The sequence below is a fragment of the Ascaphus truei genome, chromosome 3 (assembly GCF_040206685.1).
Source record: "Ascaphus truei isolate aAscTru1 chromosome 3, aAscTru1.hap1, whole genome shotgun sequence".
Classification (NCBI taxonomy): domain Eukaryota; kingdom Metazoa; phylum Chordata; class Amphibia; order Anura; family Ascaphidae; genus Ascaphus; species Ascaphus truei.
The window spans coordinates 405,965,139-405,993,123 of NC_134485.1; the positions used below are offsets into that span (position 1 = coordinate 405,965,139).

General features: G+C 44.8%; 2 protein-coding genes across 14 annotated transcripts in view; both read left to right on the plus strand.

Annotated features, from left to right (window-relative positions):
• DLG2 (discs large MAGUK scaffold protein 2) overlaps window positions 1-27,985 on the plus strand; it is a 1,892,764-nt gene that overhangs the window by 1,280,214 nt on the left and 584,565 nt on the right. The window lies entirely within an intron of this gene.
• On the plus strand, window positions 1,583-27,797 carry LOC142490594 (uncharacterized). Its single transcript, XM_075593009.1, has 5 exons — window positions 1,583-1,656; window positions 2,020-2,804; window positions 21,198-21,299; window positions 24,920-25,154; window positions 27,700-27,797. The coding sequence occupies exons 1-5, from the start codon at window positions 1,608-1,610 to the stop codon at window positions 27,795-27,797; spliced, it is 1,269 nt and encodes a 422-aa protein (XP_075449124.1). The 5' UTR covers window positions 1,583-1,607.

Consider the following 27,985-nt stretch of genomic DNA (forward strand, 5'->3'; position numbering starts at 1 on the left):
TCCAAATTGAAAAAGAAAATACAAGACCAACGCGTGCATGCTACTGGCACTGGAGGTGGGCCCACACCACAACGTCTCATATTGACTCCATTGGAGGAGCTGCTTCGGCCAAAATTACTTACCGTCGTCGTGGAAGGCTTGGCTGGTGACCGTGACATTGGAATTTATCCGTCACAATTTCCAGCAGGTGATAAATATTACTGTACTAGGCGTGTCGTTGCTTACAGTTATTTTGCATAGTTACACTGCTTTTTATACTGTCTTCACAATATAAGCATACCTGCATCTATATATGTATATGTCTGATTCTGTATATATATATCTCAAAATAGACATATATGTAGTAGTCCTACTAAAAGCAGTAACTAATATAGCACGTGCCATTGCGTGCTCATTTACATGTGAATTCCCAAAATGCATAGCTGCAGTGGAAGCAATTGATGGTGGGCGAAGATGGGGAACAACAGGGTAGTACACATGTGTAACACATGTTCATGAGAAATTATTAGTAGCTACAGGTACAGAACAGAAATATGTATCATATTATTGTGTATTTTATTGATTTTACTCCGACAAACATGACATTACTGCCTATTTTAAGCATGCATCAAAGAAATTGCATGTAACGGCCTACAAACATCACTGGCACTAACACATCTATAGTTGCTTATGAAAAGGTCCATTTTTGCTTTATGTCATATACAGACAGCATAATGAGGCACACGTATCATATGTTATGTCATTGTTTTCATAACTTAAACACTGCAGATGACTACTTAGCTCATCTACCATTGTGTTAAAGCAGCTGCAATTAATATCTCATCACAGCATACACTTCAACAGAGGGGGTGGGGTTCAGCACACACACTAATTACAGCCTCATTTCACGGTCAACTTAGTTCACACCATTTGCACCTGTTTCAAGTCATTGAAAGGTGTGGCTGATTAGGCTTTTTGGGGAAGGGAATACCTTTCTTACAACCTGAATAGCACAACTGAAGTTAATCACACTCATTTGAAAGCTTAACTCTAGCTACTAAATGCCCCAACAACTCATTACTTATCAAAGCGTACGTCACACATTAGTTCACTCATATCTATAGTTGAACTACTATGAAAGACACATTATCACACACTGCATGTGTTGTCTTGTTGAGTCACAGCCACATTCAGGTGTGCCACATCTTCGATTAATGTACCACACATATCCTCTACCAAAAACAACACTTTTTGCAATATGACCACCTTCATGATAACCATTGTGAATGGTCATCTCATGATAGTTATGTACATTATGATACTGATATCACTACACAACATATGATTTTTATGTACTCATTTAATCTATTTATCCTCACGCATTACTGCAGAAACATAGTATGTTGTATGTTAGGGAACTCAAAAATTCTAAGTACACAGGCATGTACAGTGTTATTACAACTATTTATGTTCACTTTCACACACATTTTCGGTTAAGGAACTGATGTTGTTAGTTAATCATAAATACAGAACATACAATAAGTGTTTGTTCAATATTTACACATGTAAATGTAAAACTTATGTTATTGTTATATATAGTTGCCCCTGGAGGACATGTGTCACCTGAGATGGAACAAGTGTCTTCACCTGGGTCAGCCAGCTCAACACTACTAGAAGGTGAGTGTATCATTTGCTGCCCATATAATATGTGCTCTTCTATATGTTATGTTGTCATGTGCATTATTTGTTTTGCACATCTTCTTTAAATAGGATTACTTAGTGTCAGTGAAAATTAAGTGTAAGGCAACATGTATTGTGTTAGTGATGTTAATTATCATGTAGGACTTCTGAGTTTAGAGCAACTTTTCATTCATTCATATTTCATACTGAGTCCAAACATTATTCGTAAGTCAAGGTAGTTTTTAATGAGGTTATAAAACGTATGCTAACATGTTAGGTGTTACTTAGGACACAGTACAATTACATAGTAACACAGCATACATTAACATGCCATTTAATAATGTGTACATTTCTTTTTAGAACATCATGGTGATGAGGATGATGAGTATGATGAGGATGACGCCACAGAAGAGACTGAAATACAATCATGTGACCATGAAGAGGTGCCAATAGAAACTGTTGTACCGCCAAATCGTCCATCAACTTCCACATACGATGCAATTGTAGCTTCAGAGGGAAAAATAGTGGACGCAGAAAATCGTCGCCATTCAGACATGATGACAGTGCTGGAAAGGATGATTGGACTGCAGGAAGAAACAGTATCACAATTGGCACATCTCCACAGAGTCTTCATTGAAGTGCCTAAACAGTTGCAAAAAATCAACACCTCATTCGAAGCATTAGTTGTTCAGCAAACACAAGCTAATTACTGGAGAATGACTAATGTACCACAATTCAACACCTCCCAGCCAGGATCTGTTCATGCAGGTCAGTTTTCACCACATTCATCTGATATTCATTCACCAGGCCCAAATGTTACCGGTCAAGTAGCAGACATTGCTGTGCAGGTTCCTGATGACATCCTACCGCTGCCATCTGTACAAATTCAGCAGCAGACACCTACAAAGGAGGCGACAAAAACAAAACAAGACACACATGAAACAGACCAACCATCACTTGTGCAGTGTCTACCAACTTGCTCACATGTGTCACTGGGCACCAGCCCTGTCCGTGAACAGTCACTACCCAAAAGCCCTGTAGGTGAGTCACTGCCCAAAAGCCCTGTAGGTGAATCGCTGCCCAAAAGCCCTGTAGGTGAATCGCTGCCCAAAAGCCCTGTAGGTGAGTCGCTGCCCAAAAGCCCTGTAGGTGAATCGCTGCCCAAAAGCCCTGTAGGTGAATCGCTGCCCAAAAGCCCTGTAGGTGAATCACTGCCCAAAAGCCCTGTAGGTGAGTCACTGGCCACAAGCCCTGTAGGTGAGTCACTGGCCACAAGCCCCGTAGGTGAACAGTCACTGGCCACAAGCCCTGCCCGTGAAGTGCCAGAGGCCACTCAAAGTGGCTCTGTTGTGCCTAAAGTTGGTGGCAAAAGAAAAAGGAAAATTCAAGAGACAACAAGCAGGCCTGTTACTCGCTCGCAAAAGGAACAAAAAAAATAAATGTTATAATTCAGAAAATATGTCTTTGGCCTTGTTTTGTTGACTTCAGATTATCTAATTACTATTGTATGTATGCTGAAGACTGTGTTGTTTCCAAACTTTCAACTATGTTCTTGTACACGTGAAGTTTTGGAAATGTTAACACTCATAATTAATTGTGTTATAAATATTTATGTTGTAATCGTCTGTTCAGTAATGGTCCACCAGGAGCCAGTTGCTAAGTTTAGAGAAGCTGCCATTGACTTTGCAGCAAAACATTGCATTTGGGTGTGTTAATTGATGTAAGAATTGCATATGCATATTAGTCACATGCAATTATTAAAACACCTAAGTAAGTGCAAACATCTTTCTTGTACGTGTACAGCAGGATTATGTGTAAATTATTACTTACCTTTGCCTTGCTTGGCCATTGTAATTTTGTCCTTTAATCAGTTGTGTGTTCGTTTCTATAACATCTCAGAATGTATAATAATATATACACACACACACACACTGAGTGAGTGTGAGTGTGAGTGTGAGTATATATATATATATATATATATATATATATATATATATATATATATATATATATATATATATATATATATAGTACTATATAAACTGGTATACACAAACTAATACACTTCATGCTTCCTTGTGAAAACACTATTTTAATAATACAGGCCTAATGTTTGAGAAATATCCTAAGTATGAGACTCTAACAGTATTGTGCTTAAACAAATGTTTATTACTTAATTCAATCATGTTTCTCACCATTTAAATAGGTTTCATACAAGGTATACTTAATGCCATCAATGTTGTGTGTACTCCTGCAATATAAAAAAAAATAAAATATTATATATAAATATATATATATTTTTATAAGAGATATATTTATATATATATATATATATATATATATATATATATATATATATATATATACACACGTATTTAAACTCATGCAGACAGGGAGTTAACCAGACTTTCACATACACACAGAAATGTAAGCGGGGAAAAAACATTTCTTTTTGCAGGTGTGTTTTTACTGATATGCCTGGCTAAGAAATATTTTCACACACTGGTCTTTGTTAGTTTTCAAAAAAACACTATGTGAACGCATTCACAGTCTAGGGATGTTTTTCACAAACGAGATAAAAGAAGGAGAAATGTTTCTCCCACAGTCCCATATCACGAACCACAACTGTTAACCCAATTAGACAAACAAATCCAATTGGCGTTTGAAATAAGGAGTCAAAGTAGTTAGTTTTGTTGACCTTGACAAGGAAAAACAGGAGTTTGTTAGCCATTCAGCACATTCATTTTGATGAGCAAATAACACAGACCTGCACACAGCTTTTGTGCTACTCAGACATGGCTGATGAATTCGTTAACAATATTAATCCCCTTTTAGGGTATAAGTACATGATCTGTGAAGCCATCTTGAACAGTCGCGGACAGAAAGCAAGCACACGCCAAATCGATGATTTCATTCGAGCAAAATATCCTTATTACCAAGACCGTAAGCATGCACGGAATTTTAATTCCTCAATAAGATTCACTTTATCAAGTAATGACTTTTTTGAACGTGACCAGGATAAGCTACAACACACCTATGGTTTCTGGAAGATTGCCCCGGAAAAACAATTTATCCTGAAAGACGGCACTTATATTGTCGTGAAAGGCATATTTATTCCTAATGGCAATAGCAATGTATCCGCTACTACTGATCCGTTTGAATCGATACGTGCTGCAATATCTGCAGCCTCCATTCCTGAAACCCACATTGTACAAGAACAAAAGTACTATGATTATGTACCAAGCCTTTCAGCTGAAATTGCATTGGAATGGGAACCGGAAGAAATGAACCTACCTCCCGACCAATTATTTGAAGAAAGCAGTGGCGATTCCTATGAGCGCATCCTGGAGGAGATATGTGCCATACTGGATTCAGCGGTTGGGTTAAGCGTGGATGAAAATGGCTTGCATTTCTGGAGCGACCAGTTGCAGCCAGGCGAAGAGTTAATTCTAGAAGAATGGTAAATATAACAATCGTTATGCGTTGACTCTGCGTTTAAATTTTTTTTTTTTTTGTAACCACCATTTTCACTTTCAATGCGTGGATACAGCGTAACATTGCAGACTGCATAACATGTAGCGATCACAAACAAATTGTTTCCTAATACAATATAGTAGGACCTGAAAGAGTAGTACACATTGCTGACGGAATAAATATACGTACTTTCCTATCCCTTTAAACATATTAGCAACATTTTACCATTACTCTAACACATACCTGTTTTGTTATCATGCAACATCTACAACATTGAAAACCGGGTCCACCACGTATGACGTGGGACCCTTGTCATGGGCCAAGGCGTCCTTAAAAAGGATTAGTGATGTAAGTCCCGCCCCCAAGCGACGTGCGCGCCTCAAAGCCTATTGGCTGTCATGTTTTGTTATAGTAACGGTAACTGCAGTGTGTGATGCGTGCGGCTCAGTGTTTGTAGGCGTACCCTGGGCGTTAGCCGAATGTTAATTGAGTGGGAGGAGTGTTAGCGTGCGTTTCACGCTGGCTTAACATGACGTCACACGTATTGCATTTGCGCATTGTGTTATCGGCCGTGCTTTCTGTTCAAACACGTCTGTTTAAAAAGAATACAGATGTACTCGTTTAGAACGAATGTAGTTTCGTCTTCATTGTATTTGAAATAAAGATGTTATGTTTACTGGTATTTTCAACATGTATTGAACGCACAACGTACGCTTTGTTTTGCGCATGCGCTAACAGTTAGTGGAGCCAAGCGTGAAGTGCGTGCGCACACAAAGATGTGCGCGCACATCTTTCAGTATACAGGCAACGTTCACTTCTTATACATAGTTATGCCTGCTACAAATTTAAAGAAACATTACATACTGATGAACAGTTTTACTTCTAACATATAAGTGACTGACGTGTGTATCTACACAATCATATAGAGCTGCGTAACGCGTTGTCACGGATGCATATCTAGTAAGGTGCCATCTTTGACCATCATGTGTTTGCTGTATTTCAGAGATGTCGGGGAAGATACAATCGGATCAATGTATGATTTCAGAAGAGTCTACCTTTATATGAGATGATTGTGAGGAGGAGCCACCGACTACTATACTACATATGGAACTAATTTTATATTGCTTGCAGCGCTTATTAACAAACAATTAAAAATGTGATACCCTTATGCCTATATTGCATAAGCACTTAATTAACATAATGATGTTGCAAAAGAGTGCCTCATGAATTTTTATTGAGTGTTCTTTAATGACTACTAACATTTTATGACATGGTGTGTTTTATATATAACAACCATTCCCACTCTGCTAACACATTTGTGTATTATAATATGTAATGGAACGTATGACTGTCGAAACTATGTAACAATAATAATAATAATATGAGCATGTTCATGTATAGGGCTGCTAGTTGTACGCAGCGATTTACAGACACATGTTTCAGCCTGAGGTCCCTGGCCCGTGGAACGTACAAATGTTTTTTTGCCGCATGAGGCACAGGGAGATAAAGTGACTTGGCCAAGGTCACAAGGAGCCCACACCGGGAATTGAACCAGACTCCCCTGCTTCAAACTATCAGTGCCAGTGTGTGTCTTTACTCACTGAGCCACTCCTTCTCCCAATGTAAAGGACACTTACAACCAAGTAGCCATTTATTTTTAAAATCTCTTGTTACATGGGTATGTAGATAAAATGGTTTGGGACTGTAGCAAATAATGTTACTGGCCAGATGTTATGGTCCCCTCCAATGCATGATGTTCTGAATATGACATCACCATCATGTTATGAAGTACGTTTCTGTGTATATTTCATTAACCTAACTAACTATAGTTTACTGTGTTTATTAATCGTTTAGAAATACATAGTATAGTCAATATGATGATATAAGCTACCATAATAAAGCTGGTGTTATCATTTGTCGGTGTTATACATGGATCCTACACCAATTGATAGAGACACAAACAGTTGTCTTAAAAAGTGTGTCTATGCTAGTGATGAATGTGCTCCCGTAAGTAAACAAATAAGTACAGTTATCCCCTTTTCTCCAACCACCTCTATATTACATGAATGGAAATTATAAGGAAACATACATAAAATGTGATGAAATGTGAGTAATCATTTTGTAATACAATGCACATGAAAGCTCAAGAGTAGCTAAATGCATATACATGATACAGAAAGTACATATATGTAACATTTGTGTTTAAACCAATATGTTGGGTTTTTAGTTCCAATAATTATAGGAAGATTGAGGTAGCCACATCTTATGAGAGATGTCAGCAAATATACATACCATGATCAGTCATACTGGAGATATACCTATAATGCAAAGGAACAATATATAAATTGCAAACATTGACATGCCATCTTCAGTACCGTAAACAACACAGCAAAGTGTGTATTTGGTGTTAAATGTACAACACCATGTATATTTCATGACATTCAAAATGTAAATCTGCCTGGTGTACACATCATCTGGATGTTAATGTTACACTGCACCAATAACATTGTATGTAAGCATACTAGAAGCATGAATGATTATGGGCATAATATGTGTTTTGTCTTAGCATAAGGAATAACACAATGCTAAAATATTATTGCTTTGTTACCCAAGTTGTATTCACATACACACAACTAAAGTACAATTGAAGAGGGATTATATAACCTGTGCAACAATAACATACCGGTGCCACATCCCTTTGTGCACACAGCAGAGAAAAGAAAGGTGTGCAACCCATATTCATCTGTGTCCTAACAGAAGGTTATATAAAGAAACATTATTGTTAATATAACATAATTAAACTATAAAAGTAGTACTAGGAACATATGAGTTTGTACTTACAAGAAAAAAATGAATTGATGAGATTCTGTCGTGTCTGGCCACCACTGGCTGTTTGTTCATTTTCAGCAGCTACATGGGTGGGATGCTCGTCTACCAAAGCCTCAGCTAGGTCTGACTGTACATTGTGCCTGAGTGCAACATTGTGCAAAATGCAACAGGCAAGGATAATATCAGACACTTTTTGAGGCTTGTATAGAAGAGCCCCACCAGTTCTGTCCAGACACCTAAACCTGGTCTTGAGTAGGCCAAATGTCCTCTCTATAACAGATCTTGTAGATATATGGGCTGCATTGTACCTGTCCTCTGCTTCAGTTTGAGGGTTTAGCACCGGAGTCAAGAGCCACGGCCTAATTCCGTATCCTGAGTCACCTATAATGAATGGAGCACACATAAGCTGACATTAGTGATCAAATTGTACAATGCCAACATTCCTAAATCAACATGTGTTTTGTGTTAGAACATGTAAATATGTACTCACCCAGCAGCCAACCAGGTTCAAAATGTCCCTCTTCGAACGCATGGAAGACTGAAGAGTTCCTCAGGATAGAGGAATCGTGACTGGAACCAGGGAACTTGGGTACCACATGCATTATCCTCATCGTGGCATCACATACCACCTGTACATTGAGTGAATGGTAGTGCTTCCGATTGCGGTACACATGCTCACTCTGACTAGGTGCAATCAAAGCAACATGTGTGCAATCGATTGCACCCAGCACAGATGGTATCCCTGCTATATTATAAAAGCCAGTCCTGACTTCCAGCCACTCTGTTGCCTCTGTAGGAAAATGAATATAATTCCTAGCGCGTCTATTGAGTGCATAGAGAAACTGGGTCAAGGCCCGCGAGAATGTAGATTGCGAGACCCCGCCCACTATGCCCACAGTTGTCTGGTATGACGCGGAAGCAAGATAATGTAATGAGCACAGCATTTTAACAAGCCCAGGGACTGCACGACCTCTGGCTGTGAAAAAATCTAAATCCCCCCTTATCTCCTCATAAAGAGCTAAGATTGCTGCTGAACTCAAACGATAGCGACTTACAATCTCCTCCTCACTCATCCCATCTAACAGGGTTCTCTCCCTGTACAGACGCGGACGAGGCACAAGTTGTCTCCTCTGTCTTCTCCTCTGATCTCCTGTCCCTCTACCTGTCCCTCGGCCTGTCCCTCTCCCTGTCCCTGTCGTATCCGCGTCACTGTCACTGTCCCTCGGTGTGTCCCTACCTTGCCCTATATGATTCTCTTGATCATCAAGCATGTCATAGAAAAGAATGTTCCTGCGTCTCCTAAACATTCGCAACATTTTGAAATGAGTAGCTGTGAATGAGCAGGTAATGTGCGTCCTTTAAATAGGTATGTGATGATGTCAGGTGACATAGTAAAATGCAAGGTGTTACATTAACATAATAAAGTACTTCTGTGGCAAGCTGTGTGCACTTGTTGTTCTAAGTATTTGTTGTGTGTATTCTGCAGGGAATGATGATATTTGGCAATGATGTGACGTGAAGCTTTGTACAAAGATTGCTTGCAAATAAATAGTTGCATGTGCAATGCATGTAACACTTGTGAACGCAAGAGTCAGTCATGTAATGAGACAAAAAGGCTGAGATTGACGTGGGAAAAGTTTTGTGTAACATGTGTAATTATCCATGTTATTGTGACATGTTGGCAACAATGAATAGTCGTGTGCATATGCATGCATTTGTGTAAGGAGGATAGTTGGTATAGAATGAGTTTACAAGGTGTCCCAATGATGAATTACTGTACATGTGTGTATAAGTTAGGTTGAAGTGCTTGTAATGCTACGGTTACAATGTAAACATGCAATGTGATTGAGCGTCCAATAAGTGACGTCATGAAAATAGGGAGGACCCAAAAGTATATGTAAACATGAGAAGACAGATGTACATGAACGTTTAAAGATGCGTGTCACATTACAAGCATTGTGTAATGTAAAGGAAGATGAATATACTGTGTATGTGTGACATGTGTGACATGTGTGACATCATGTAAATAATTGTCGCTGAGTTGAGTAAAATGTGTGATATGATGTGAGGTTCTCCTTTAAGAGTGTAGTATAGTATTTTCCCTTGCCACATCATCACATGATGAGTAATGTGACCCGCAAATGCTGAAAACATGTAAAAGTCGAATGTTATGCAAATAAGACACATCAGCTGTGACACAATGCAGGGAATGCCCCCACACTGTCATGCAAATCCCCCTTGTATTGTGAGCAATGAAACATAAACAGTACTATACTGTTATACGTCCCCGCTCCATTGACTTCCATTGATGTACAGAAGATGTTTTTTTTCTAAGTGCCGTTCCGGCAGCCTTAGCGATCGTTCTCCCGTCCAAACTGCCAACTTTAGTTGGCGGGAGAAATCGGCCATAACATCTCAATTTCGTAGTGCCGATCAGCCCCGATAAGCTGTTTTTTTTTGTTGAATCCAGCCGATTTAAAAAAGTGGCGATCAGTGTCGAAAACAGGCTTATCGGCAGGCGACTGGCCATAACCAAATTATCGGCTCCGAAACCTGGCGATATGAAGCACTTATCGGCGCTTACTGAATCTCAAACCCAATTTTGGCTATAACATGGCCATATTTCCCTTATCAACGCTTACTGCATGAGGCCCACAGTGGTGGAAAATTTTCGGAGGAATTTCCTTTAGTAATTGGAGAAGCCCAAAAAACGCTGGATGGCTTTGAGAGAGTTGGGCTGAGGCCAATCCAAAACAGCCTTAAGTTTTTCAGGGTCCATTGAAAATCCTTTATCAGAAATTATATAGCCTAAGAAGGCAGTAGAGGTTTGATGAAAAAGACATTTCTCAAGCTTAGCGTAGAGATTATTGACACGAAGGCGATCGAGAACGAGCCTGGTATGCTGGACATGATCTTGAAGATTTTTAGAAAAAATTAGGATATCGTCCAGATAGACAATTACGAAAGAGTTGAGAACATCACGGAATACATCATTCATGAAATCCTGAAAAACAGCAGGAGCATTACATAAACCGAAGGGCATTACAAGATATTCGTAGTGGCCGCTTCTGGTATTGAAGGCAGTTTTCCATTCATCGCCTTCTCGGATGCGAACAAGATTGTAGGCTCCTCAGAGGTCTAGCTTGGAAAAAAAATTTTGCCCCTTGAAGCCTATCAAAAAGTTCGGAGATCAGCGGAAGGGGGTATCGATTCTTGACTGTGATGAGATTGAGCCCTCGGTAATCAATGCATGGTCTCAGGGATCCATCTTTCTTTTTGAAAAAAAAGAAACCGGCACCAGCGGGGGACGAAGAATTATGAATGAATCCTTTTTCAAGGTTTTCTTTGATGTATGCTGCCATGGCTTCAGTTTCAGGGAGAGACAAGGGGTAGGACTTACATTTCGGAAGAACAGCACCTGGAACCAGATTAATGGGGCAATCATAAGGTCTGTGAGGAGGTAGAACCTCCGATTGTGTCTTGCTAAACACATCGATGAAATCCGCATATGCTTCAGGAAGAGCGGAAACATTAGCCGGGGGCGTTTCCACTCCCGCGAGGACTGTGGTAGGAGAAATGACCGGCAATGGTGAAGCATCTGACTCTGGCTCCCACTGAATTGTCTTGCCATCCCTCCAATCAATGCGTGGGTTGTGCTGCTGTAGCCAGGGTAATCCTAGGATAACTGGAACGGCAGGAGAGTGCATCACGTCAAAGGATATGATTTCGGTATGAGTACCGGCAGAAAGGGTGAGAGGAAGAGTCTCTAACGTGATGAAGGCAGGTTGCAAAGGACGACCATCAATAGCCTCGAGGCCAATCGGCGATTTCTTAGCGATGAGTGGAATCTTGTTAAGAGTAGCAAAATCTTGATCCACAAAGTTACCACCGGATCCTGAATCAAGAAAAGCGGCTGTGGTTACGCGAAAATTCGGACCTTTAAGCGAGACTGGAAACATAATTCTCTTAGGGAGTTCCTCTTCAGAGATAGGGTGAGAAGATATTGACCCCAAAATGAGTCCCTCTTTCCCCATTCGTCGTGTTTGTTCTTTGGGCCTTAAAGGACAAAAACGTACCGTATGTTCAGGAGATCCACAGTAATAGCAAAGGCCCTCATTCCGGCGACGAGCCCTTTCGGCAGTCCGGTCAGGAGTTCTATCAGCAGTCCTGTCGGTATTACGGAACTCTTGAGTGGCAATCTGCATGGGTTCCACAGTGTCTAGAACAGGATGAATAGCTGGGAAGTATCTGGGAAGAATAGGGTCAGAAGAGAAAATTTTGGGACGCTGGCGTTCATGACGGCGCTGTTGAAGGCGCTGATCCACTCGTATGCATATTGCGATCAATTCCTCCAATCCCTGGGGCCTGGGCTGAACTGCAAGTTCATCCTTTATAGAGTCGGACAAACCTTGCCAAAACACAGCAATAAGGGCTTCTTGGTTCCAATGCGTCTCCGCCACGACAGTCCGGAATTCCAATGCATATTTGGCTACGGACCTACGACCTTGAGACAATTGAACAAGAGAAGCAGCAGCAGTATCTCTGCGGGCGGGAATATCAAATACCTGCTGGAATTCTTGGCGAAAGATCTGGTAATCCTGGGTGGTTTCCGCACGCAACTCCCAGATGGGAGAGGCCCATGCCAAGGCGTCCCCTGTTAAAAGAGAGTAAACATACTGCACCGACACACTTTATTCGAGCAAATACCCGGTATGTACCTGGCAGATACCTGGAATGCGCCACTCCTCACCTCTGACAAGCCCCGTTGCATTTGCCTTCCCAGCCTGGGTTCATGCCTGGCTGATGGGCGGCTGATCTGTTAAATGATAATGATTAGAATATAATAGGCTGCAATGCTTCGCGTGTCTACCAGATGGCATAAATTCATGAATTGTAATGCAGTATCTACTATATATTTCTGAAAGTGTCCTATGTGTCCGGGTCTGTATGTGTCTCCCTGTGCCCCTCCCCGTGTCCCTAGCGGCAATCCCATTGGACCTGCCTCAGGCCAATGACATTGCTCCCTTGGCCCACCCGCCCCCGAACACCTCACACCACTGACTCAGCCCAATGACATTGCTCCCTTGGCCCCACACCCGCCCCCGCACACCTCTCATTGGCCTGCGCCCAACACACCAAACACACCAACACCACTGCCACACTCTCCCAGCCCTCACTGACCTTTGGGAATGCTTCACAGGACCTAAACCTCAGTTCTCAGGGAGATTTGGTAACGCTTCACAGCACCTAACCCTCATTGCTCTTCACAGCTCTCACCTCTCAACCAAAACAACTGCGGAATCAGGTACAGACTCTTAGCTATATATATTCTTTTCACCCCTGCAACACTACCCACCCTCACACAACACCGCACGCTCACCCCACCTCCACACAACGCACCATCACGGAACACACACTACCTGTTCACAACCACCCCCCCAGCAATGCACACCACAAACGCACGCCACACCTCTCCCAGTAGGGCCTCACACATCACCTTAACACTCCTGCAACATCAATGCTTCACTATATGACATAGCACTCATTCCATTCTAATACACCTCCTCACACATGTCTGCTTTATGCACGACAAAAAACCACCTCCACGGACCACACATCTCGCCTTCACCCTGCTGCCACATCCGTGTTTCAATCTACACAACAAACCCTCCTGGATACCGGCCCCCCCCCACCCCCCCAAACACTCCCGTCGCACGGATGCCCCCCCCCACCAGCCCACAAACACTCCCGTCGCACGGATTCCCCTCCCCAACCCCCCCCCCCCAAAAACACTCCCGTCGCACGGATGCCCCCCCCACCACCCCCCAAACACTCCCGTCGCACGGATGCCCCCCCCACCACCCCCCAAACACTCCCGTCGCACGGATGCCCCCCCCACCACCCCCGAAACACTCCCGTCGCACGGATGCCCCCCCCACCACCCCCCAAACACTCCCGTCGCACGGATGCCCCCCCCACCACCCCCAAAACACTCCCGTCGCACGGATGACCCCCCCACCACCCCCCACAAACCCTCCCGTGCACGCAAACACAGCAACACCTCCTGTACGGCCTCAACCCTACCTCCGTTCAGGGCCCGCATCCCAAGCGCGCACGTGGAGCGCCAACACTACATACATACACACCAAACACTCCTGTATACCGCCCGCACAACACTCATAAACTCCCGTCGCACGAATCCCCCCCCAACCCCCCCAAACACTCCCGTCGCACGAATGCCCCCCCCAACCCCCCCAAACACTCCCGTCGCAAGGATGCCCCCCCCAAACACACACACACCATCCCGTAGCCCCCATCACAACCCCTCCTGCAGGAGCAACACCTCTTCTATCCCGCTCAATACACACAAAACACTCACGTACCCAACAACACACTACCGTTAAAACTCCACAAACCAAACGCATCCCAAGTGCGCACGTGGAGCGCCAACCCTACCACACACACTCCCGTCGCACGGATGCCCCCCCCGCCACCCCCCCCCAAACACTCCCGTCGCACGGATGCCCCCCAGCACCCCCAAACACTCCCGTCGCACGGATGCCCCCCCACCACCCCCCAAACACTCCAGTCGCACGGATGCCCCCCCAGCACCCCCAAACACTCCCGTCGCACGGATGCCCCCCCCACCACCCCCCAAACACTCCAGTCGCACGGATGCCCCCCCACCACCCCCCAAACACTCCTGTCGCACGGATGCCCCCCCCCCACCACCCCCCAACACTCCCGTCGCACGGATGCCCCCCCCACCACCCCCAAACACTCCAGTCGCACGGATGCCCCCCCCAACCCCCCCCCAAACACTCCGTCGCACGGATGCCCCCCTCCCCGCACCCCCAAACACTCCCGATGCAAGGATGACCCCCCACCTCACCCCAAACACTCCCGTCGCACGGATGCCCCCCCTAACCCCCCCCCACAAACCCTCCCGTGCACGCAAACACAGCAACACCTCCTGTACGGCCTCAACCCTACCTCCGTTCAGGGCCCGCATCCCAAGCGCGCACGTGGAGCGCCAACACTACATACATACACACCAAACACTCCTGTATACCGCCCGCACAACACTCATAAACTCCCGTCGCACGAATGCCCCCCCAAACACTCCCGATGCAAGGATGCCCCCCCCACTCCCTTCCCCCCCCCACTCCCTTCCCCCCCCACTCCCTTCCCTCCCCCCCACTCCCTTCCCTCCCCCCCCCACTCCCTTCCCCCCCCCACTCCCTTCCCTCCCCCCCCCACTCCCTTCCCCCCCCCACTCCCTTCCCCCCCCCCACTCCCTTCCCCCCCCCCCACTCCCTTCCCCCCCCCCACTCCCTTCCCCCCCCCACTCCCCTTTCCCCCCCCCACTCCCCTTTTCCCCCCCCCACTCCCCTTTTCCCCCCCCACTCCCCTTTCCCCCCCCCACTCCCCTTTTCCCCCCCCACTCCCCTTTTCCCCCCCCCACTCCCCTTTTCCCCCCACTACCCTTTTCCCCCCCACTCCCCTTTCCCCCCTCCTCCTCCCCCCCCCACTCCCCTTTCCCCCCTCCTCCCCCCCCCCACTCCCCTTTCCCCCCTCCTTCCCCCCCCCACTCCCCTTTCCCCCCTCCTCCCCCCCCCACTCCCCTTCCCCCCCTCCTCCCCCCCCACTCCCCTTCCCCCCCTCCTCCCCCCCACTCCTCTTCCCCCCTCCTTCCCCCCTCCTCCCCCCCACTCCCCTTCCCCCCCCCACTCCCCTTCCCCCCCACTCCTCTCCCCCTCCTCCCCCCCCCTCCTCCCCCCCCTCCTCCCCTTTTCCCCCCCTCCTCCCCTTTCCCCCTCCCCTTTCCCCCCCCTCCACCCCCTTTCCCCCCCCTCCTCCCCCCCCCCTTCCCTTTCCCCCCCCCTCCTCCCCTTTCCCCCCCTCCTCCCCTTTCCCCCCCCCTCCTCCCCTCACTGCCGCTGCACGCACTCCACAGACACCCGCCACACTCGACTCATACCTGCCGCCACACACACCTGCTGCCTACCGCCCCTACGCACCAACATCACTGACGCACCGCCTCACACCCTAGCAGGACCCCCACTCACAGACAGCGCTCACAACCCACGCACCACCCACCGCCTCACACCCTAGCAGGACCCCCACTCACAGACAGCGCTCACAACCCACGCGCCACCCGCCGCCTCACACCCTAGCAGGACCCCCACTCACAGACAGCACTCACAACCCACGCGCCACCCGCCGCCTCACACCCTAGCAGGACCCCCACTCACAGACAGCGCTCACAACCCACGCGCCACCCGCCGCCTCACACCCTAGCATGACCCCCACTCACAGACAGCGCTCACAACCCACGCGCCACCCGCCGCCTCACACCCTAGCAGGACCCCCACTCACAGACAGCACTCACAACCCACGCGCCACCCGCTGCCTCACACCCTAGCAGGACCCCCACTCACAGACAGCACTCACAACCCACGCGCCACCTGCCGCCTCACACCCTAGCAGGACACACGCCTCACATTTTTACATCTGTTATGTCACCAAAATATACATTGTACTGTGGTGTCTTTACAATAAACCATTTTTATACAACATCGTATTACATTTTATTCCATCTTTCTTTTCAACATTATTATCCAACCTTTACAACAAATAGTCACCTATTGTTCCACGATTTATAAATAATACTACCTATTACGCATTTACATCCCGGGCAACGCCGGGTCTCTCAGCTAGTATATATATATATACTGTGCATTATTGCAGCCAGCGGGAATAAAATGCTTCAATCCCTGCTTGGAAAATACCTCAATGCACTCGGGCAGAAAACAGTCACAAACCTCAATACACCCGGGTATACCCGAATTCGTGGGACTAGCCAAGCTCGAATAAAGTGTGTCGCCAGTGTAGGCTACCTTGGTGCGTCCGGTGGGGAACAGGCTGGGAGAAATCTCAAACTGTATTTCACATTGATTCAAAAACCCACGACAGGCTAGAGGGTCACCCGCATATGCTTTAGGCGTAGGAATCCTGAGTTCTGATGGCCGGTCGCCACCCTGCGCGGCTGGGGCCGGAATAGGCTGTAGTGAAAGCTGGGAAAGCTGCATTACCAGGCTTGTGATCTGATTTCCCAAAGTATCAATGCATTGCGCGAGTCCCCTGATTAGTTGGCCCACCTCAGTCAGGTCTGTTTCTGTTGGGCTCTGCATAATGTCACGCTGTGCAGCCCATAGACCAGGCCAGTCCCCTGTACTGAGGTGGGATGTTGAATATACACACCGACAGCAGAGGGAACGAGTCCGGGATGTGGTTGTAGCGTGGCCAGGCCTGGGTTAAGATTTAGAATAGTCGTTGTACTTGCCGAGTTCAGGAGTATAGAGAGTTCCGTAGTTTAAATCCGTTTCCGTGTCCAAGGGTCTAAGAGGTAAGAATCGTGATGGGTAAGCTGAAGTCGGGAGCCAGAGGGGTAAGTCAGACAAGCCGGTTCAAATCTGTAGGAGAAAAGACAAACAGGAGCACGACACAGTATCCAGGCTACACAGGAAGCAAGGAGCTATGCAGAGCAAGGAAGTGAAGTCACAGCCGGATATTTAAAGCGACAGTGACCAATCCGAACGAGGGGCATGGCGGAGGCGTGTCGAGGAGCTGCTCGTGAATGGCTGAGAGACCAGGAAATAGTAGAGCCCAGCTGAGGGTCTGTAACACCAGTGCCAGAATCCAAGATGGCGACGGCAGAGTTCAAGGTATGCACTGGGCGGCGGCATGGGTAGCGACGGGGGGCAGGGGCAGCAGCCGTTGCAGTACTGGTAGTGGGTAAGGAGGGGTCACGCCGCAAGGGACGTGGCCCCCGATTCCTTACAAGTGTATTAGGTCCTCTCAGGGAATAGGTAGTGTTGGGGTTTGATGAATAGTCCAACTCACATATTCCCAATAAGTACAAGCATAGATCCCACTCTGCGGCAGTCTTGTAATCTCAAGGAGACAGAGAGAGACTGATAGCCAGCCTGCCCTATGAACATATTTGTGTAGCAAAAAGTAAAATATTAAAATGTGCACTCCCAATTTGAATGCCCTTAGAAACATTTGGTAACATTTGGCAACAATGTGTCTGTGTTTCCGAGTTGAGATCTCACTGCTGCTGCTTCTGCTCCGGCATCTCACGTGATCTCTGTGTTATCGTGTCTGGTACCCAGATGTAAAGAGCAGGAAAGAGTGCTGCGTCTCTCTCTGTTCACAGATCTCCAGACTCAACACGTTTCACCCTTACAGGCTTCCTCAGTAGTAAATGATAATTATTTGCCTTACCACCTGTATGTATCCCTCCGTTTAAATTGATTTGAATTTGCCAATCTAACATGTAATCACTTATTTATGTATATAGTTGTGACAATAGGGGTTGCCAGTCTCACATAATAAAGGTGAAGCCTGGCTGGCTGCCCAAATATCATGTGTGTAATGGCCACCTCTGTGAGGCTCATTTTGGCCAATCTATAAAATGTTTTGTGTAACCCCTTCCAGAAAAGAGCTAATCACTCTCTGATGCCTGGAAGGGAGAAAACTGTATGTATTGGGGACCGGGGCTTGTACAATAAAGAAAAGCACTTTATTCTCCATGTTAGAGTGTAGCATGTTCCTCATACAGTTAGTCAGCAAGCCAGTAATGTGATTTATATGTTATAAGCATTTCTCTGTATCCAGACCCAGTATTTCACTTGTGTGGGCTGTCTGAAGAGAAATGCCAGGTTGTGACAAAGGGCTGGGGGCAGCTAAGTGCTGGGACAAATGGTGAGCAGAGAAGGGCTGAGTATCAGGTCCAGGGATGGACTCTCAGTGGGGTAGAGCCTTTGTTGTCCGCAGACACTGAGGTGCCTACCCAGCGGGAGGTACAACACTTTGCAGGGGAACAGTTTGCCGGACAATCTCTGGAATCGATCGGAGACATGGCTGGCGGGCGTTTCAAAAGTGCTCCATGAGAAATAGCATTGCGCTTAATGGAGAAGCACCGGAGAAGCCCGACCAGCAGAGACAAGCGTTGAAGCTGATTAGAAACACGGCTGGCGGGAGATTTGAAAGTGGCATGTGCAGAATAGCACTGATCAAAGCGGAGAAGCACCGGAGAAGCACGTGACATGAAGCGGACAGGATAAGCCTTCTGAAGCAGGCTCTGCACCTAGTTGAGGCTTGAGTATTCCCCCCAGCCCCACAGTTGGTGAGTGTTTCACTATGTTTATGTATTTTGTGTGTTTCCTGGCTTGCCAGAATAAACTTTCATTTATTCAATTATTGTGTCCTGTCTGGTGATAGTGATCCCGGTGGTGAAGGTGTTAGAAGTACTGGTCTCCCGTGACAATATTATTATGCAAAGTGTTTATAATTGGAAACTTGAAATATATAACAGCATCTTTCTGTAGATTAAGTGCCATTGTGACATTAGCACTTACAAAAATTTTGGGGCAACAAATTTCCATCCCCCTCCATATACAGAGGCCCCACTCTCTTCCCCATTGATTGATTGCCAGGGGAAAGTGTGGTGCCTCTGTTATTACCTTCTCCTGCAGCATGGCCCTCCTCATTCTTCAGTTACCCGGCATCAAATGATGCTGCGACGTCACATTGCCATGGTAACGCGACACCACAACGTTGCATTACGATGGCAACCCCATGCCATGTGACATCACATTGCCAGGGCCATGCTATGCCATGTGACATCGGAGCATCATTTGATGCCGTGACGCTAAGGATGGGGGAGGGCGGCGCTGCTGGTGAAGGTGGTCTGGGTAGCACCAAGGTAAGTTCCTACAGACAGCAGATTTTTAAACCCACCACTGCTTAGAAGCCTATGTTGCAATGTCTCTTTAAATACCTGCAATGCTGTTTTCCCTGATGCACCTATAGACCTATATTTTGTTTAGTTGGTAAATGGACAAGCCGTCCAACAATAGTGAAGTTCCTGAGAACTGTTTAGGTACAGCTCAGTTGAGTGAGGTTTTTATTTCTGTCCTGTTTTGCTTTTATATTCTGCAGACCCACTCCGTGTGGGAAATAAATATATATATATATATATATTAATTTACAAAACATAAAGGGAGAGCGCACGCGTCATGGTGTAAAACAGTAAAGAAAGCATTTAATCAGAACAAAAGCTAAAAACAATACACTCACAAACGCAGAGTATGAAAGCGCATGTCTGAGATGAATCTCAAAATCAGCCACTGGAATGATCCGGAGAGAACCAACTGCGATCACCGTCCTCTGCGCGTTATTTGCCTCCAACTCAGACACCAGGGGGAGAGATTATAACTCCACGACTGTCCTCCTAGGAATCCGGCACTGCAAAGTGTCCTTCTGGTGCTTCTCTTACAGCACGATTACAAATGCAAAATGACTGTTTAATAGAAAGATGGATATAGGAACAGTTACCAGTGTCTACAAAAATAAATGTATTAATCCCATGTGATATATACAGTACAATACTATAACATATATGCAAAAGAATACCTTTAGTTAAAAAGTCCAATTATCATACTGGAAAATTACATAAAAACAGTCATGAAGAACGGCTTCCAATAGAGTGATGGACTGTATAATTCACTTGTTGATAAAGACAAAGGTATATGATGTCTTAAGAGGTGATCCTCCCTTTATATCTGCTTCTAAAGTACTTAGAAATCTATGTTGTTCTCCATATGGGATGAAGAAGTAGAGACAAATCATGTGAGGAGTCAGCATATATAGAACATCAGTTATAAATGTATTCATAAATGAATGTCACAAGCTCGTTTTCACTATTACGTACGAACAAATAATCTTCTAATAGGTGGGCTGGCCAGAGGCTTGATTGGCTCAGCTTGCTCTCTCTGCTTATTCATGGGCGTATAATACTTTGTTGCAGCTAGGGCACCATCTTAGGCTGATCACTGTGTGATAAGTACACATGCAGTTATTGCTTACAGTGCTGCTGATGCTGTGGTGTCTAGTATAAACCCTGGCCAGTGAATATAGCATATCTGTAGAACACATTTGCTGATTTTCATCCTATTAACCATGCAACTTCTCGAGGGAGTGATTCAGTCTCACGTTTAGATGAGTGTTCTACTCAAAAAAAGTTCCAGCATTTTTTAATTGAATACTTTGCAATGGAAGAAGAATACAGGAGCCTTGTACTGTATCTAAGCAAACTTACTCTTGTATTTATAACACCAGAGCAGGTACAAGCGTAAACTTTCAGAACCCAATTGTCCTTTCCTCAGACCACACACCTTGCTTCCATACAAGGCTCCTGTGTGCTTCCTCCATTAAAAAGTATTCCCATTGTCCTGGATCTAGCTTTGAGACGCATGGATCGATGGAGGGTGAGCACCAATGAGGGAAACATTTATTACGTTTTTATAAATAATGGTGTGCCACTATACCCATATTTAGCATGTTACATTTGTGCTGCTCTCGCTATTCTTTGCTTACTGTGAGATCATGTTCCTGCAATGTGGCAAATGAGGTGAAATAAAGGATTTTATTACCTTTAACTGAAACGCTGGTACAGATATCTCCTCTGCAGTTGTATTGATAACAAATTTAACACCAAAACCTGTACGTGGTCGTTGGAGCATCTGAATTGGGCGGACGCTGCTCTGTGCTGCTTTAAAATGTAATATGTTTATATTTACAGTACTGTATACTGTATATACTATGTATCTATGTCTTTATTTATATAGTGCTATTAATGTACATAGCGCTTCACAGTAGTAATACACGTGACAATCATATAAATAACAAATAATACAAATAACTGATCATGGGAATAAGTGCTTCAGACATAAAAGTAACATTGTGGAAGAGAAGTCTCTGCTCCGAAGAGCTTACAATCTAATTGGTAGGGAGAACGTACAGAGACAGGAGGAGAGAATTCTGGTAAGTGTGTCTGCAGAGGCCAAGTTTATGTATCGTGTATAGTAGTTCTTGGCAAACCAAACTTGGAAACAATCGCCAATCTCTACTGAATAGAGCTAAATTATTGATATAACTTTGAGCTGACCTGTATTAGCATTTGCAGTTGTGGGGGCACTGTAGAACCTACTTGCAAGGTTAGGATTGTGGTTTTAGAATACATTTCTATACATATTGATTAATCAGGTAGCTGGTGTGGGCCTGGTATTGCTATGAGTAGTTTATTTCTTGCATGGAAGGGATAAACCAATTAACATTTACTTAAAGCAAATGGAAAAATAAATAGTAGTTAATTGAGTCGCACAAAAGTGGTGAGAACTATTTTATATCATGGTATCAATTGTTTGAAAAAAGAAACATTCTGGAAATTACTTTTAAAATAATTCTGTTCATTTATATGTATTTAGGTAGAATGTCATACATTTACAATAGATTTAAAAGCCAAAGAGCAAAATAAGTTTAGATTGACCTAATTGTTAAAGTATTGTAGCCCAGGTCTTATTTTGCCCCCAGAGACCCCCCTCCGTGAGTGCCGAGCGGTCGCGGGTGCCGCCGGAGGCAGCGACGCATCCGCCGGCACAACGCGAAGGTGGGGGCCGGAGCAGAGAGCTCTCCGAGTCGTGGGAGTGCCGGCGGTGCACCCGGCTAGCGGGGGCCACCATTGCCGATGCTCGCGCATGCCCCGTGATTGCGCATGCGCGGGAACAGTTAGAGAGTTGTGGTGGCCATTAGGGACTTGCGCATGCGCAGGAGAAGCGCGCACGCGGCCCCAATGCTGTAGAGGCCTCTGTGGGACTACAACTCCCATGAGGCTTAGGGCCCCGCACCCCAGGTGTCCCCAAGTGGCCAATGAGGGCCCAGGATTCACAGACAGGCAGATTGATACATTTCGCGGGCTTAGGGCAATGGCAGTTGGAGCTGGGAGCAGGAAGGGGGAGGAAGGGTGTAGGGAGCAAGTGGCTCCTACACCAGGTAAGGTTATCCCCAGGCCCCAGGCAGGCCCCAATCCCCACCAGGGTAGTGGGTAGGTACTGAGGGACGGCTCCTAGGTTAGGGACCCTGCCCTTAGGTGTTAGAGTGTGTGCAGTCTTGTCAGTGTCATGGCTGTCAGTGCTGTGACCGCTGACAAGAAGGACACAGGGCTGAGTGCAGTGTAGCTGAATGTAGTTAGTGCAGTGGGGTTGCTGCAGGGATTAAGGTTAAGTTAGTGAGAGGGGATCCGGGAGGTGAAGGGAGAGGTAGTGTGGTGCAGGGGGTCAGAGACCCGCCTGCATAGGACAGTTATACCCACAGGCCCTAGGAGTGTTCCCTGAAGTCACCATACGTTGCTGTGCTGGTGGGACGGCCTATAGTGGTAGCGAGCATCACCCTTACTGAGTACCAGTTAGGGACAAAGCACAGAGTTGCGGCGGTTGCAGTTACCTGGGACCAGACGGCTGGACAACGTGATATCTGGAGGCTACGTGTTGGAGGCGTCTGACCCTTTGTGAAGTTGTTGCCGGTCACCGCCGTGACCGGAAGGTATTATTACATCAAGTGCACCAACACCGGTCAACAGGCGCTGATCCCGCCTTAGGCGTAACTCTTTAATGACACTGAGCGAGTGGCTAAAGAACTGAGCCTATACCAATATTTCTATACATGGACATGGTGTGTGTAGCACGCGGTGAGGGGACGGAGACATTACTCCTGATGAGTGGGCGAGCCACTAAGGTTATACCGTTAGAGTATAAGTGTATATGTTGTGTTATTGCTACCGTGCATTATTATAGTAAAACCAGTTACAATCATAAGGTGTTGTATGTTTCTTGCCCAGGGGAATCTTACATCACGGGGATCCTGGGTAAGTGGAGGCGCTGCGCTGCGCTAAGTAAGTGTATAAGTGTTACCCCAGGCTCCCAGCTAGCGGAGGCTCAGATCTCTTGGAGCCGCAGGTTGTATACAGTGACCAGTAGTCTCTTTGGGAGCATCAGAAAAAGGGCTACAGTATGTTACAAGTAGGTTTGGTTGTAAGACATTTCTATCATCCACTCAGTGGGTTAGAGCAGGGGAGCGCAAACTTTTACGGCTGCGCCCCACTTTCTGCCTGCTCCGGAGCTCGCGGCCCCATGTCCTACCTTTACCACTGTGTCAAATGACACTCCGGGGTCACATGAAATCAGGTCATGTGACCCATGGTGTCGTTTGACGCCTGTGACATCACGTCACATGACCGCGCTGTGTCATTTGATGCCGTGTTGCCATGGAGAGGCATCACCGCTTCTGAAACCAGGTAAGATTTTGTTGTTGCAGGGGCCTCACGTGATCCCCCCCAGCATTTAATTTAAATGCCACGGGGAAGAGCGCGGGACCTCTGCAACAACCGACGCCCCCCCACCCCCAGACAAATCTTCCGCCCCCCAGTTTGCGCACCGCTGCTTTAGAGGATGGCTCATCAGCCAGTTATGTTTAAAGCTTGCTACTGTATTGAGTGTGCACTTATTAAAACAATACACCGATACCTTGAAAGATGTAAATACTTTACCTCATTATAGAAGCTGGAGAATAAACTGAACTGCTTTAATATGTACAGTACAGTCTATCTTACAGATGTCCTCTATTATGCCTTGATCTAGTTACAGTAAGTGAAAAGTTATTTTCAAGTTCAAGTGTTCTCTAGTTGTGAGTCACATTATTTTTCTTTGGTTGGGCCCAGGCCTAGTTGAAGGCATTTAATGGGCTTTCTGGGGGCAGAAGGACGTTAGATAAATGAAGTCATGCAAAAGTATTAGAAAAATATAGCAACCAATGCTCAAAATATGAGAGAATGCTAAAGCATGAACCGCCATATACACAGAAGTACATCATCTGGAGAAAAGCCAACGCATGCCACAACTAAATATCATACAGCAGCAAAAAAACAACACTTTTTTGTTTCAAATGCATAATCAAGGTTTTGGTCTCTTTGATGAAGGTGTCATTTTAAAACATTGACTCTGCATTTGATAATAAGAAACATGTACGTTTCTACTACATTGTCTATTTTCAGGGTGCTATGGCTTTTCTCCAGATTATGTACTTTGGCGAAGGAGTCACGACCTTGTATGACATATTAAATGAGGATCAGTCTGGCAGGGGACATACGGTAGGAGGTTTATCCCTTCTTCTACTTGGTAGATTGGAAAAGGCGCTGCTACTGCCTGTGCTAGGTGATGGTGTGGTGGTGCGAGAGATGGCGCTACAGTCCAATGGTGAGCAGCGGGGTGTGGTGGAGTTCTTTAATGGTAGGAGAGACCATGCCTTGTGTCAGAGTTTGGTGCTGTCATCTCATGGAGGCAGAGAAAGCATTAATGATCAATTATGAGTGACACTGCATGGTAGTGTCTTCTCAAGGAATGGTATTTATGACATTTGGATTGGCCCATAAAGCCGGTGTGGCTGGTGTGCAGATGTAGAAGCCATTATTGCTCCCGTTGGCATGTTGCAGAAAGACACACCAAATGCGCCAGTGGGAGCAACCGCCATTGTAATGCATTTGCCTTGTGAAAAAGGGGCAAGGCTTCTGTGAAAACAGGGTGGGGCTCACCTGCCAGCGGGTGCTTTAACACCTGCTACGTCTGTACAAGGTGGAACTTTACATGTACGTGGTGCTAGCAAGTACCTTCTAATTTATGTGCAAGATTACGAATAAAATGATCTGGCTATTCTCACCCACAATTATGTTTTGGTGTTTGTGTTTAGGAGTTAAAAATGGGAAGCTATGACCAGAAGACAAAGGGAAAAATTGCATTTTAGTCTGTAATTTAACGATTAAATTTGTTTTTAGATAAACTAAAATCTACCAAATGTATACAAAAATTAGGTCTATATAAGATGGAATTTATTGCTGGAAGAAATACAGAGGTATGAAGAATGTACCATACTATGGGTGCTATGTATAAATGTATTAAAATGAGTATGTAGATGCAAACCTCCATATGCAAGCTAGTGATGGTCACATTATTAAAACATAGAGCAGTATAGTTTCCATGTTTGCTCATAGTATCCTATCGTGATACAGTATATAGAAGCCAGAAACACTACAACATACTGTACAGTATGACAATGACTAAAAGCCTTGTATACAGTATATCACTACAAGCTTTTGTGAAATATGTTTTTGTGAGTGTATACTTTGTCCTTTGTGAGTATTCCACCATAAATATTGGTTATATTAAAGGTGCTTTTTTAATTTGTATACATACTTTAATTAAATATATCAACCTGTATTGTCTTGGTATCTTATTTCCACATGTAATGCATTATGTAAGACACAGGGTGAGACAGTAACATTTTTTATAGTGTACCTAAGAAAATATCATTAAATAAATTAAATGTATTTAAAATTCCCATGTGGTTGCTTACAGAAAGTACAGATTCGTAACTTACAATCACGCTTCATTGAATTGATGGAATTTGCTTAATACTGTTTGTACTATTTATGTGTTTTCTTTTGGAAGGTCTGTTAATCATAAATGTGTTTTATAGCAAAATCATATGTGTGTGTGTGTGTGTGTGTGTGTGTGTATATATAAAAAAATAGAGAGCGCACGCCCCATAGTGTAACACTGTAACATTTAATATTGGGGAAGGGTGGATGGAGGGATTAAAAACACTCACAAAGTGAAAATTAGTTTTAAGCAGTATGTGATATATAATCACCACCAGGCATGTCCAAACTGCAGCAGGGAGTCCAAGATTCGCTGGAAAAAGGTCACTCAAACAGCGCTGTCCCTCCGGTTCACTTGAAATCTTCCAAAGTCATTTGGTATCAGAGTTAGCCTTGAAATCACTACATGTGCTCTCCGGCCGTAAAGGAGCACACAACGTGGTGTCGTAGGTCCCTAATTTTCACTTTGTGAGTGTTTTTAATCCCTCCATCCACCCTTCCCCAATATTAAATGTCACAGTGTTACACTATGGGGCGTGCGCTCTCTGTTTTGTTTTTTCTATAGAATTTGCTGTGGAGCTGGTTATTCCATGTGAGAGCTGCCGTGGACCCCTGGGATCTGTACATTGGTTCTGGTGCTATCTGTCAGGACTCATCATAGGGTTTGGACATTGGACTTTGATTTTGTTATCTTATGTATCCTTGTGTTTGGTCTAGTATAATGCTGCTTGCTGTATAATATTATTAATTGGTATCATTTAATTTTTTAGGGTATTATATATTAACATTTCTTGTCATTTATTAGCACATAATTGATCACCTTTTGGCGCTACTTTTATATATATATATATATATATATATATATATATATATATATATATATATATATATATATATATATATTGTGTATATATATGATTATATAGCTAAGTTTACTTTACGGAAAAGGACAGGGGTACTTTCTTTTGCCATCACAAGGGCTAAAAAGGTGAAATGTACCGACCACTTTTGTTTTTCCCACTGCTGACGCGAAAGGTCACCACAGTCAATACACTCTGTTTGAGCTGGATTTATGTAGTCTCTTGATGTGAAACAAAGTCAATCCAGGATCAATAGCAGACTTTAAAAACACTCAGAATGAACCCTTCTATCTGTTAATTTCTACTGTGAGTGTCTTCAGGGAGTTTGGTTACTGTTACACGCATGGGGTTATACAATTAAATGATTGCATGTAATACAAATGTAGCCCATTGGTTTGCTCTGTAGTCCAAAGGTGACCCTTTCCTTCAATACCACCAAACAAAATTACAAACCAAAAATTATATTAGTAATAGAAAACAATAGAAAACAAATTACTATAAGCTTCGTTAAAACAACACTTGTTTTTTGATTGCTTGTAGGATCATCCAAGTGCAGTAATACAGGGGAAGAGGGGCAACATTTCGGGGGGAAACTCCTTGTTCGGGCAAAAAAGTTGTCCGAAGGTACCTCCCTTTGACCCTGTTAAAAAAACTCCCTATGAAATAGAGAATAACCAAATGTAATAATGAAAAAATGAATGTCACTCCAAATGGAATAAGTGCAATAAATGAGCACAGCACCTAAAGTAGTGTTATGAGGGATGTTGGGTTCCTGAATAAAGTTCAATGAAGACCTATCTAGGCAATATGGAAAGCTCAAATATAC

Excerpts from the sequence above, each read along its gene's own strand:
- LOC142490594 (XM_075593009.1), top strand. The coding sequence starts at position 1,608 with ATGGAACAAGTGTCTTCACCTGGGTCAGCCAGCTCAACACTACTAGAA. Across the intron at positions 21,300-24,919 it reads GACGCATGGATCGATGGAGG|GGTGCTATGGCTTTTCTCCA; the intron begins GTGAGCACCAAT and ends GTCTATTTTCAG. Across the intron at positions 25,155-27,699 it reads TGTGGTGGAGTTCTTTAATG|GATCATCCAAGTGCAGTAAT; the intron begins GTAGGAGAGACC and ends GATTGCTTGTAG.